At 32.9% G+C, this 13,910-nt stretch overlaps 1 protein-coding gene across 1 annotated transcript; it reads right to left on the bottom strand.

The window, feature by feature from the left end:
• Positions 1-11,755: 11,755 nt before the first annotated feature.
• On the bottom strand, positions 11,756-13,450 carry LOC114738706 (ervatamin-B). Its single transcript, XM_028926771.1, has 4 exons — positions 12,934-13,450; positions 12,462-12,694; positions 12,250-12,375; positions 11,756-12,133 (listed from the first exon to the last, which is right to left on the bottom strand). The coding sequence occupies exons 1-4, from the start codon at positions 13,412-13,414 to the stop codon at positions 11,915-11,917; spliced, it is 1,059 nt and encodes a 352-aa protein (XP_028782604.1). The 5' UTR covers positions 13,415-13,450; the 3' UTR covers positions 11,756-11,914.
• Positions 13,451-13,910: the final 460 nt, after the last annotated feature.

Here is a 13,910-nt window from a genome sequence, read left to right as displayed (position 1 = left end):
ATGCACATATTATGACTTGTTCTCTCTAGTTTTTTTTTATAAGAAATAAATAACTGAATTTGGCCAAAAAAACTGAAATATCTAAATTCAAAGTTGATTAAAATCAAGGGTTAAGATGCATCCAACATCCCGAATTGTTTTCTCAGGTATGCTCAATGTCCTAAAGTTATTTGGAAAAATGACACTAAGGTCCCACAAAAGAGAAAATACTGCAAAAAGGTCCCTACAAATAAAGCTGGAACTACTTAGGAGTCCTAAAGGGATTTGGTTGCAATAAGACAAATTGTGAAAAGACTATGTTGTCCCTACTGAAATGAAATATGATTTTGAACCCTATTCCTATTTGCACATTGCTATCTCACACTCCTCTCAAAAACTAGTGCTAAATCAACCCTCATTGGAAGCAAGGAGCCTCAAATCTGTTCACCTTCACCGTAATCATTGAAGATCATCCAGGTATAGGGCATCATTGAAGCTATTTGTGGTTGAAACAAAGCTGTTGTCGTTATCATCTCTGTGGTCATCCGTGTTCTTCATTTATAGCAATATATTCCTCTTGTTTCTTTGCAAATTTTTTGGGTTTAAAATGCTACATTGGGAGAGTTGGTGATTTAAGTTGGGGTTTTATTATGGGTGGGTAGGATGATGATGGATGCTCTGTTTTTGGTATATTGTGGGTGGTTTTGCTCTATTTTAGCATGGTTTAGTATGAAAGGCTGAAGAAGATGAAAGTTAGTATGGGTAGAAACCTTTTCTACAAATTGAGATATTGTGTTGTCAATGAAGGCTGCAAAAGTTTTGAATGGATGCCGCGATAGTTGTCAATAGTATTGCTTCACTTGTCAATAATAGCTAGATGATTGTTGATACAGTTTTACATTAATGATGGCCAGTACATTTAGGAAGCATTTATTTTGCTTTGTTCATATAGGGGCTAAGCTTATAAATGCTGGAGAAGATGATGTGAGATATATTGGAGGTAGTGCAAGAACAACAGGTATAAAAGAAGGGACAAGTTATGAAGAGTGCAACTGAAGCTAGGTATATCGATTATGCTTGTAAAGTAGCATTTTGTATTGAAGTCATTAAATGCTATGATAAAAATAGTTGATGAGACTATACTTACAATTTATAGTGCTACTTTTGACAATTTAATATGGTTGTATTGACAAGTAAGTTATGTAGTTAATATCCATGGACTAGTGCACAAGTAGTATTATTGTTTTATATCAAATTCATGGATAATCTAATTCCATGCAGCCTATTACTTAGTGTGAAGGTGTTATTTATTTGAAATTTTCAATTAAATTATGTTTAACAGAGTAATTCTGAAAATGACATTAAACAGCAGAAAATTTAACAAGTTACAATGGCCTTATTAACAAGATGACATGTGGATATTAACAACTGATATTAAAAATTTTCAAATTGAAGGTGTCATTTATTTACAATGTTCAATTAAGTTGTATGTAACTTAAAATAAAAATATTAACCAGAAGGTATAACCAAAATTTATGTTAATTGGATAACAATTTTTCAAAACTTGACAAGTGACAATGCCACAATTAACAAGTCACAATGCATTTGTTAACAAGTCGATAACACCCAATTGACTGCGGCCTCTGAAGTAGAAAGAAAGGAGAGACATTCTGTAATAGGCGTTGCGGTCCCTGGATGAAGTTCTATACTATTGATTTCATAGTTAACAAGCCATAGTATGACAATTGACAAGTCACAATATCACCATTGACAAGTTATAGTGCCACTATTGACAAGTCACATTGCTACCATTAACAAATCAAATGGTAATTGCGATTTATTAATTTTTTTTAAGTTAACAAATGTCACATTAGTCCAGAGGATATGCCAACATTAAATGACACTATGTCACTTGAAATCACATTTTTCTCAAACTTATATCTGCAGTTACATTGACAAGTGATAGTGTAGCCGATGACAAGTGATACTATCACCGTTAACAAGCGATGATGTAGTTATTGACAAGGGATAATTACAAATAAAGACCCCCTAATATATAAAATTACAATTAGGGACCCTTAATTTAGAAAATAGCTTCAGAGGACCCGATCCCAAATTGCAAATATGAAATGATGGTGAAATATCCAAAATACCCTCCTTTTTTCTCTTTCTTCCTCTCTAGATTTCCTTCTCTTTCCTTATCCTTTTCCTCTCTCTCTTCGTTCTCTCTTTCCTCTGGATCTTTTCCTCTCCAGATTTCCTTCCCTCTCCCTACTCCTTCCCAGAGTATATAGAACTCACTATGTCCTTCAGTAGTCCTCTCTTCATTATCATCTCTCGTCACTTTCTTCTTATCTTGCTTGGCTGTTCTTTTGTCAACAATGAAACATCTTCCATCATTCTCTCTATTGCTGTGGAAGGAGAGGAGAGTAGGGGAGTTTGAGGGAGAGTGACAGTCATTTGCAATGCTTGTGATGTTTGCTTGCAATGTGTGCTTACTTGGTGCTGAGACATTGCCCAACAAATTTGGATTTTTATTCTTTATTTCTATTTTGATTTTCAGCTTGTGTTTATAATTGAAAATAACAAGTTTGGTAAGTTGTTGAAAACAACAAGTTGACAAGTTCTGATACCCACTTCATGACAAGTTCAATAAGGTGAATGACAAGTTTAGCAAGGCGAATGACAACATCTGATAAACAATTCATAGAAATTTGAGTTTCTATGTTAAAATGATAGAATTTTCATATTTCTTTAGCAGATGACAAGTTCTGATAAGCAATTCATGACAAGTTTAGTAAGATGAATGACAATTTTAGTAAGGCGAATAACAATTTCTCATAACCAATTCATAAGAGTTTAAGATTCTGCGTTAAAATGACAATGTGCATAATTCCTTAGCAAATGACAAGTTTAATAAGGTGAATGACAACTTCTGATAAGCAATTCATAGGAATTTAAATTTATGTGTTAAAATGATAGAATTTTAAGATTTCTTTAGCAAATAACAAGTTTTAATAAGCAATTCATGACAAGTTCAGTAAGGTGAATGACAAGTTTAGTAAAACAAATGACAACTTATGATAAGTAATTCATAGAAATTTAAGATTGTGGTAAAATGAATTCAAAAGAATGGTATAAAATCATGTTTAAAAAAATATTATGAAGCTACCAGCAAAAGATAGGAAAATCACGTTTGCATTCAATATAATTTTATTCCATTAGCTCAATCGTTTACATATGAAAATTAAATGCTATCATTCAAAATGTAAGGAGTTAATAGTTGTTAATTTGAGTATGAAGTTTCACGGGATGGAATAAAATTATATTGAATGCAAATATGATTGTTGTATCTTTTACTGATAGCTTTATAATATTTTTTAAACATGATTTTCTACCACTCTTTTGAATTCAAATGGCTAATTGCAAAAACTAGTTGCTGTCATTTTAACATAGAATTTTAAATTCCCATGAATTGCTTATCACAAATTGTCATTCACGTTACTAAACTTGTCATTTGCCTTACTAAACTTGTCACGAATTGCTTATCAAAACCTATTATCTGCTAAAGAAATCTGAAAATTCTATCATTTTAACACAGAAACTCAAATTTCTATGAATAGCTTATCAGAAGGTGTCATTTGCCTTAGTAAACTTGTCATTCGCCTTACTGAACTTGTCATGAATTGCTTATCAGAACTTATCATCTACTAAAGAAATCTAAAAATTCTGTCAAAAACACATAAATTTAAATTCCTATGAATTGCTTATCAGAAGTTGTCATTCGCCAAGGAATTGTGCACATTGTCATTTTAACACATAATCTTAAAGTCCTATGAATTGCTTATCACAAATTGTCATTCACCTTACTAAACTTAGTATTCGCTTTACTAAACTTGTCATGAATTGCTTATCAAAACCTATCATCTGCTAAAGAAATTTGGAAATTCTATCATTTTAATACAAAAACTCAAATTTCTATGAATTGCTTTTTAGAAGTTGTCATTCGTCTTATTACACTTGTCATTTGCCTTACTGAACTTGTCATGAATTGCTTATCAGAACTTGTCACTTGCTAAAGAAATCTGAAAATGCTGTCATTTTAACACATAAATTTAAATTCCTATTAATTGTTTATCAGAAGTTGTCATTCGCCTTATTAAGCTTATCATTCCCCAAGAAATTGTGTACATTGTCATTTTAACACAGAATCTCAAATTCTTATGAATTGCTTATCATCATTCGCCTTACTAAACTTGTCACGACTTGCTTATTAGAACTTATCATCTGTCAAAGAAATCTGAAAATTCTGTTATTTTAATATAGAAGATCAAATTTCTATGAATTGCTTACTAGAAGTTGTTATTTGCCGTGCTAAACTTGTCATCCGCCTTACTGAATTTCTCATGAAGTGGGTATCAGAATTTAGCAATTCGTTATTTTCAACAACTTACCAAACTTGTTATTTTCAATTATGAACACAAGCTGAAAATCAAAATAGAAATGAAGAATAAAATCTAGATTTGTTAGGTATTGTCTCAGTACCAAGCAATCATCACACACATTGTAAGCAAACATCACAAGCATTGTAAATAACTGTCACTCTCCCTCAAACTCCCCAACCCTCTTCTCCTTCGACAGCAACAGAGAGAATAATGGAAGAGGTTTTATTGTTGATTAAAGGACCACTAAGCAAGATAAGAAGAAAGTGACGGGGGATGAAAATGAAGAGAGGACTACCAAAAGACATTGTGAGTTCCATATACTTTGGGAAGGAGTGAGGAGAAGGAAGGAAATTTGGAGAGGAAAAGATCAGAGGAAAGAAAGAACGAAGAGAGAGAGGAAAAGAATAAGGAAAGAGAAGGAAATCTGGAGAGGAAGAAAGAGAAAAAAAGAAGAAGAAGGAGGGCATTTTGGATATTTCACCACCATTTCATATTTGCAATTTGGGATCGGGTCATATAAAGCTATTTTCCAAATTTAGGGTCTCTAATCGCAATTTTATATATTGTAGGGTTTTTATTTGCAATTGTCTCTATTGACAATTCATTTTATAATTTTATATCAGTAATGGTATACTTTCAATAATGATTATATATAACATTATAACCAAAATGTAATATGTCCGAGTAATTGAAAACATTTTATGATGCTAAAACCTATTATGTAACTTGAATTCACATTGTAGATAACTTACATCAGTAGATTGATTGACAAGTCATAATACAATTAGTGACAAGTCAAAACAAGTATATTGACAATACAAGGTGCAGTAATTACAACTCAAATGATAGTAGAATCTAACGCATCAATTTATAGCCAACTTTCATTTACACCTTCATATACATGAAACTACACCTATTTCACAACCCATCTAAAAGAACCATATGGTTGCATGTAATTACTAAACAAACTGTTGGCATGTATTCATTTACAAAAAAATCTGTTCACACCCATTTACAACATATTCCTTTCATATCCATATACAAAAAATAACTGATTTCAATATGTTCTCAATTGGGATTTGGAATCTTGTCAATATTGTACCTCAAGTCATCAATCACAATTGAAGAAGCTAAATTTGACCTTCTCGAGTGAGAAACAAGCAAGTTGTCCTGTGCATGATGAATGTGTTCACTTCTATATGTTCCGATGGTTAAAAACTCAATATCTTGATGTACTCTCATTGAGTATGCACCCATATACCATAGACAACCATCAAGCTTGCACTTCACAATGATCTTTTGTTGATTATTCTTGATAAATATGTACAAAAACTTTTGTGATATGCCGTACTTGTATACTTTTATTCTTGTACTACCTCCAATATATCTCATATAATCTTCTCCATCATTTATAAACTTACCCCCTATATGAACAAAGGAAAATAAATGCTTCCCAGATATACTAGCCATCATTAATATAAACCTACATCAACAATCATCTAGTTGTTATTGACAAGTGAAGCAACACTATTGACAACTATGGCGGCATCCATTGACAACTTTCGCAGCCTATATTGACAACATAATATCCCATTTCATAGAAAAGGTTTTTACCCACGCCAACTTTCATCTTCTTTAGCCTTTCACACTAAACCATGCTAAAACAAAGCAAAATCACCCATAATGTAACAAAAAATAGAGCACCCATTATCATCCTACCCACCCATAATGAAACCCTAACTTAAATCACCAACCCAAAAGTCCTAATGAAGCATTTTAAACCCAAAAAGTTTGCAAAGAAACAAGAGGAATAAATTGCAATAAATGAAGAACACAGACGAACACAAAGATGCTGACAACAACCTCTTTGTTTTGACCAAAAATAGCTTCAATGATGCCCTTAATTGGACAATCTTCAATGATTACGGCAAACGTGAATAGATTTGAGGTTCTTTGCTTTTGATGAGGGTTGATTTAGCGTCAGTTTTTGAGAGGAGAGTGAGATAGCAATGTACAAATAGGAATAAGGTTCAAAATCAGATTTCATTTTAGCAGGGACAACATAGTCTTTTCACAATTTGTCTTATTGCAACCAAGTCCTTTTGGGACTTCTAAGTAGTTACTAGATTTGTGGGGACCTTTCTGCAGTATTTTCTCTTCTATGAGACCTTAATGTTATTTTCCCAAGTTATTTGTGCAACACCCAATATCCTGAAATAATTAAAATGGCACACCCAAATTCCAGGCTAACAAAAGCTCTGTGCTCACCATTAATGCCATGACTCAGCTCAAATTTGAGCATATAAAATCCTATTTGGCATATTACGTAAGCAGCTGGTGTCATTTTTTGATTACTTTGAATTTAATTTTTCCCCCCTTTCCTTTTAAAGCCAAAGATGGATTGATTCAGAGCAAGATAGCAAACAAAATCAGGGTTCAATCTTCTACCCCCACTCGAGTTTAAATCATTGAAAGATCTCTATACCGCCACTAATTAGGTACTCTAACAAGACGCAGGAGAAAAGCTCATCCATTTGATTTTTCTAGTAATCAGTGCAAGAATAAACTATATTCCGGAGGAAGAACTACAAATTAAAGCATAATAGAAGGCTCATACAAGAAGCAAGAGAAAGCTCATCCATTTGATTCACATATTGCCTCAGCTCAGCTAAGCAAATTGATTGATTCACCCATTGACTTGGCCACAGAAAAAACCATTACGTCCATCGGCGAAAGATGGGCTAGAGAAGAGTGAACTGTAATTTTGTTTCCTCTTTTACTTTGAATTAGATGATCTTTTGTTTTAAAAGAAAAAAATGTTAGGAATTTAAGTTAGGGTCAAGGAAAAAAAATTACTATTGGCAGGCCTAAACAGGCCGACCCTTTTATTTTTGAGCCCTACAGGATTGGCCCTTTTAAGTCCAAGTTTCCTTTGAATACCCCAAATTACAAGCCTGACTCTCAACTTAAACAGGATTAAATAGGCTGGTCTATTTTCCTGGCTCTAATTTTTTCTCGATTTATGTAAAAGTATTTTTTTAAGTGATTGTGGACCTTTCCAAACACCCACATCCAAAAAGATTATTAGTGTCTCTTATAAGCAAAAATAAGCCATTTCTATTTAAAAGAATTCTTATATGATTTATAAAGTAGAGAGAAGATTTTTCTTCGCCTTATTTATAAGTCACCTCATTAAATTTTTAGTATAAATATAATATTTTGTCTTTTATTTACTGTGGTGTAGATAGGTTTTTTTTTCTTTTTGAAATGTGTATATATTAGATAAGGGTGTAGTTGAAAAGTTATTATATTTTCACATAAATTTAATACAATTTAATGTTATTTTTAGCCTATGTGAAGTATACTAAAAACGTCTTATACATATGTTCAAAGAAGTAGGGAAAAGTAACTTGGAGGTCCTTATAGTTTTCCTTCATTTTGATTCAAGTCCTTGGACATTTTCCTCCATGTGTTAGCCCTACGGTTAAATAAAAGCCAACAATATTAAAATTTTCTGTTAGAAATCACTGCAAAACGTCCAAGACATATTCTCCCCCTGAAACATCTTTATTGTCTATCTCTTCCCCCATACCCAAGCTCTTAGGCCAAGCTTTCATCCCTCCTTAGCTCGCTTCTCAACATCTTCTCTCTTTCACCATGCTCCTGACCTCACCATTCCTTCACCTATAACACTTTCTCACTTCAAAATTGGGGTAATTGCATCTTTGAAATTTGCTCATTACATTCCCAACTCTAAAAATGGTAGTCAAAGCACATGATGTCTCTGCTTTGGGAGCATTAAAGGAAGCTATGCAATTCTCGATTTCCCTAAGCTGATCAACATCCTTCCTCATCCTGGGTCTTCACTTGCTCCTTGAGACATGCAAGTGGCATGCTGGTTGCTGAAGGCTGCTCGGATAAGTTTGGCCTATCGACAAGCTGTCCTCATTGTGGCTGGTTTCAACAATGGACCTAGGTACTAAGTTGGAGAAACTAAGTGAGATAATAATATTGGAATTGGTGAAGGAAGTTGTGTACATGGATTCAAAAGAGGGATGGATGTGTGAGCCACTGTGGTTATGGAACATGGACGATTGGGATGGGCATGTTGCATATGAACTGTGGAATTACTAAAAGTGTGTTGTTCTTGTTTTTGCTAATATATGTGATGATCTATTCTCCATTTTGAATTTTGCACATTAAGGAGGGGAAGGAGAAGGTGTTGATGGAGTAAGCGAATGACGGAGGAAAGCTTGGTCTAAGAGCTGGGGTATGAGGGTAGACACAGACAGTGAAGATATTTCAATGGAGAAGATGTTTTGGATGTGGTGCTGCATTTTCTAACAGAATCTTATTTAATAGCAAGGACTATTGTGTAACAACTAAAAGTTAAAGGACCCGATTAAAAAAAAAGTTGAGGACTTGATTCAAAATAGAGGAAAACTATAAGGACCTCCAAATTACTTTTCCCTAAAGAAGTATATAAAACGGGTGGGGTGATAGACAACAGTTTGATTGTGGTTAATGGTTATTGATAAACCTGTTTTATGCATGCCACCTTATTCTTATTTATAAGTCATTTACACTATAATCCCACAAACCAAGAAATATATTAAATTAATAATTTTTTCACATTTTGCTCTTATTAAAGGAAGGGTGTATAAAAAAATATGTTTTATATTTTTTCTCATCTATTGAAGTCAAGAAGGGTAAAATTAAAAAATGCTCATTAGTTACTCCCTTCATCCCTTTTTATAAGCAATAACTACTATCATCCTCTTATCTCTAAATACAAGTAACATTTGCAAGTTGTCTCAAATTTTTGTAGCAAATTTTCTATTTTGCCTCTGTTAATTATTTATTTCAATATCCAATATATTTGTTATCCCATTTTTGAAACCATCATCCCTTTACATCAACAATTTCTCTCTTTCATAATTCTCCTTATTATAATAATTTTTTATTCTCTTTCTCATACTCTCTCTTTTCCCTATAAATAAGGGTATTTTGAAGAAAAAACTTTTAATTTCTACTTATTTATTTTCTTTAACTAACTTTTTTATTTGTGTAATGGAGTCTAAGGTTTCTTATAAAAAAGGAGGGAGGGAGTATTTTTCCCCCCCTAAAACATCCTAAATATCTTTCTTAATTCCTTCCCTCTATCTCCTACTTCATTATTGTTAAGAAAATATTAATAGGGTTAATTTGTAAAAATTTGATAAACATATGAAATAAATCTTCTATATAAGAATAACATCAACTACCCAATTAGGTCCTATATTAAAGATAAGAGGAATACTAATTGTGGTTTTAAATATAGGAACTAAATAAGAGTTTACTTTGATTCTAAATATAAAATTTTAATCCACTTTATTTTTCACATTTATAATTTTTTTCTAAGATATCCCTATTGATTATAAATTGTAAAGGGCTTTTATCAATGTGTAGTTACAATACATATGATTTGAAAATTTATAATAAGGAAATCAAAAAATAACTAACCAAAATATGTATTAAATTAATAATATCAATTTAAAAACCTATCATATAAAGTGGTTAATAGCAATAATAGAGTTGGAAATATTTTTATAAGAGTTGTTAACAACATTATGAACGTTAAAAAAAATCTCAGTTTAAAAACTTGAAAAACATGTTTAATATAGTTATTGAAGTTGTGAATATTGTTAGAAGAGTTGTTAATCATGTTATGAAAGTTAAAAGAATTTTAGTTTAAAAGGCTGCAAAAAATGCGGTTGATAGCGTTAGTGAAGTTGTGAGTATCATTGAAGGGTTGTAAATCATTAAAAGTTGAAAAAAAATTCCAATAAATAGTTGGTGTTTGCTAGAGCTCCAGCAGCTGATCGGTCGATGGAGTGACTTGAGGTTTTTTTAAAAAAAATAAAAGGCAATATTGTAAATTAACCAACATTTAAAAATTTCAATTTAGTCATTATGACTAATTTAAAATTTTGTAAGTTTAAGTGACTATCTAAATAAATTCAACTATCATTGTATGGGAAATTTTCTTCTTGTTTTTTTTTTCCTTCTCTCTAACAACCCCCCTCCTCATGGTTCTCTCGACAAACCTCATGTTCTTCTCTTCAGTCTCCACAGTCTTCCCACCCACATAGGCGAAGTCTCCACTCTCCACATTTGGGAATTTGGATGGTATTGTTGATTTTTCCTTTTTTAACCCACAAATTCTTTTTGCTATTTTCATTGGCTCCTCTTCTTTTTTTTTCTTTTTTTTTTTCATTTTAGCATTTGGATGGAGTGTGGATTCTTTTTTTTTTTTTTCATTACTTTTATTTGTCTAAATTAAAGAACAAATAAATGAGGTCTCGACCATTTAGACTGGTCTAGGCAGTCCCCTGAACCAAGTCTGGTCCAACCCAACTTCAGGTTTGTACTGGATTAGACCTAACCATGGGCTGTATTATGCAGCCTGAGGCCTTTATCAAACCAAGACTTTAGGCTTAGCATCAACTTGGCCTGGTATGGTCAATGCGTACTCTTAATTCTAACAAACCCTTAAAATTAAATAATTTAAATTTTATAAATAACAACAACAACAATAATAATAATTTTATTCAGACTAAGTAAACTTAATAATAGATACTTACTAAATCTAGATCCTTGTTGATTGGTTTTCAATTTGAATTAACTTAGGTATGGGTCTTCATTCAGTGCTTGTTACAATAATGATTACCATGTGCTCATCACTAGAATGCAATCTAAACCATCCAAAATTTAATATAGAGGGTTCAAATTTAAAATTTTTAATATACAATTTTTTTAATAATAAATTTATTTTTTAAAGATATGTTAGTTATGATATAATATTTATGTTAAATTCTGTATCTATGAAAACAAAAAATTGATTAAAATATATAAAAAATTTAAATTCAATCTGAACTATCAAAAAGTGATCTAGATAGTCTAAATTGCGATGAGCACTTCATGTTCATTATTGTGATGAGCGTGAAATATGCTCTCCTGCATTGGGTTTGTCCAGATGATTGTTTTTAGTTTTGCTAATTAAATGATTTTATTATGTCATATTCACGAACGATCTACTATAGTTATTGAGGCTTTTGAAGTATTTTATTTTAAATAGAACAAATATGTTCCTAAAGTAACTTTGTCAGTGTCCTAGTCGTTTGAGATTTGAAAAAACTGAGGTATAAAACACTTATTAGGAATTGGGGGGGGGTGTGTGTAATAAGGCGCACATTTTTTTATCTTGTACAGAAAAGGGGGTGAGAAGAAGAAGATATGCATATTTTCTCATAGACTCGCATTATTTATTAAAATTAAAGTAATATGCTATCAAAAGTAAAATTGATAAATCTGAGTAGGATTCTGATGGTCAATACATAAATATATTATAACCAATAGTTTCTGACTCTTTATTTAAAATTTAGGGTAGACATACTTAGAGTTCATAACAACGCCAAATCAGAAATTGACGGCAACTTAGTGGTACTAGTCTATATGGTTGGGTATGAAGCGGCAGTATTAATAGAGCAAACTCCATTTGGTGCTTTTGAATTCCTTTGAATCAAGAAGTATCCGTTCATTCCCCAATCTTCTCCCCATGAGTTCTTTACAATCCAATAATCTTTGCCATCTTTTGAGTCATATCCCACGATCAAAACTGCATGATTTGGTTGATTTCCCATGGGGCAACTTTCACCATCAATAATCCCCTGGCAAAATAATAAAACAAAAATAATTAGAAAAAATTTATGAGATTGATGGTTAACTAATTAACCATCGAATTTAAAACTAAAAAGACTGATCGAAGATTAAGCTTAAGACTTACGCCCTGATAAAATTGAAGTGGTGTTGCATCCAAACCCACCGTAATAGGTTGATTAGCGATGGCACACAAGAGAGCATGATCCGACTGCTTTACGCGTTGATAGCCATTTATTTTCACAACACTTTTCTGAAGGAACATAAAGAAAGCACAAATCAGATGAGGAAAAGATATATAGATGTACTTCAAAATCTCCACAAGGTAAAGAAACAAACCTTTTCAGCTTTGCAATGACCCTTTTCCCCCACATAAGGATAATCATCTTCTTTACTGAGCCCACCATTCTTGACAACCCATTTAAAGGCCGTCACGGGAAATCCTCCTGAACAAGCATGGTTGGTGAGGTCACAATCCAGAAGTTCTTGTTCAGAAAGGCGAACAAGTTCCCCGTTTCTTATTGCATTCGCTGATTCGATTGCCCCAGTGGTCGCGAATGCCCAACAACTTCCTGAACCATGAAACATTAATCAAGGTATTAGCCCTTTGAGGTTCCAAAGAATTATATAAATATAATTTAGAATATCCTCAAGAATAGAGACTAATTTGTGTTGGGGCAGGAAGCGTCAAGATTAAAGCTCGGAGTGTGCTTGTGGGAATTTGAACTTGTGTTCTTTTCTTCTAGCATGTATTTTAACTCTATGTCAAGATTAAAGCTCGGAGTGTAATATATTTACAAGAGCAACTCACCACATCTTTTCTGGTTTTTGACAGGAGTCACCACTCTTTTCTGTCTCCAATCCATGGAAGAAGGTGCATTTTCACATGAATTGTTGGGCTGCCTATGTCCCGACCTCGAGGTAGCCGGCGCGATGGTGGTCGGAACCTCCAGGGGATGGAGGTACACTCTCTTAAACTCCTCAGGACTCATATCAGCAAACTTGTTGAGTCCCAAACGATAGGCACCAGAAGAATTGGATCTCTTGGCATTTGTCACAGTGATGTACTTGAGATTTCTTTGGAATATTTGGAATCTAGTGTTGCTCTCTTCAGAGTTTGCGTAGACTCTTCCATGCTCCGCCATCCATTGCTGGAACATTTCAAAGTCTTGTTCAGCCTTTGAAGGGGAAACTGATGATTCGCTGGTAGGGAATCCTGAAGAGAGACAAATCAGAATAGAACACCAGATCAAGGGAAAAAGGAACTGAGACATACTAGTGTAGAAAGCCATGCTTATTTTGTTGTTTCAGTTACTGAGAAATGAAACTTCAAATAAGCTTGCATGGAAGTGAATTCATCCACGAGCTATTTATAGACAATTCTTGTTACTTGCAGAAGAAAGCGACATAGATTGACGTCAATATTATTTTTTTATTTGACGGATGATATTTATAACCGATCAACGCGTTACCCATCCTTGACGCACAAGAACGTGTCAATAATCTTAAAGCCTCTTTTTTTCAAAATAATCTTATGCACTGTTTGGCTGGAAGGTTTTTGGAGGGAAGGGAGGAGAAATTGTGTTTGGTTGGGAAAAAAATGGAAGAGACGGGAGGATAAAAAATTGTCTTAGTGCTCTTCTCCTCCCCTCCAGATTTGGGGTTTTTTTGAAAGAAAAAAAATATTATGTCTCATCCTGACCAAATTACTTATATTAGTTTTTGGATATTCATAGTTTATCCTTTTTAGTAAAAACTGTTTTTCACTCTTTTTCCTTTTCAGCCCCT

Source organism: Neltuma alba, unplaced genomic scaffold, assembly GCF_004799145.2.
Source record: "Neltuma alba isolate B1F8T4 unplaced genomic scaffold, ASM479914v2 tig00013659_pilon, whole genome shotgun sequence".
In the NCBI taxonomy this organism is placed as follows: Eukaryota; Viridiplantae; Streptophyta; class Magnoliopsida; order Fabales; family Fabaceae; genus Neltuma; species Neltuma alba.
Note: the sequence above shows the minus strand (reverse complement) of the source record. Positions and strands in the feature narration are given on the sequence as shown.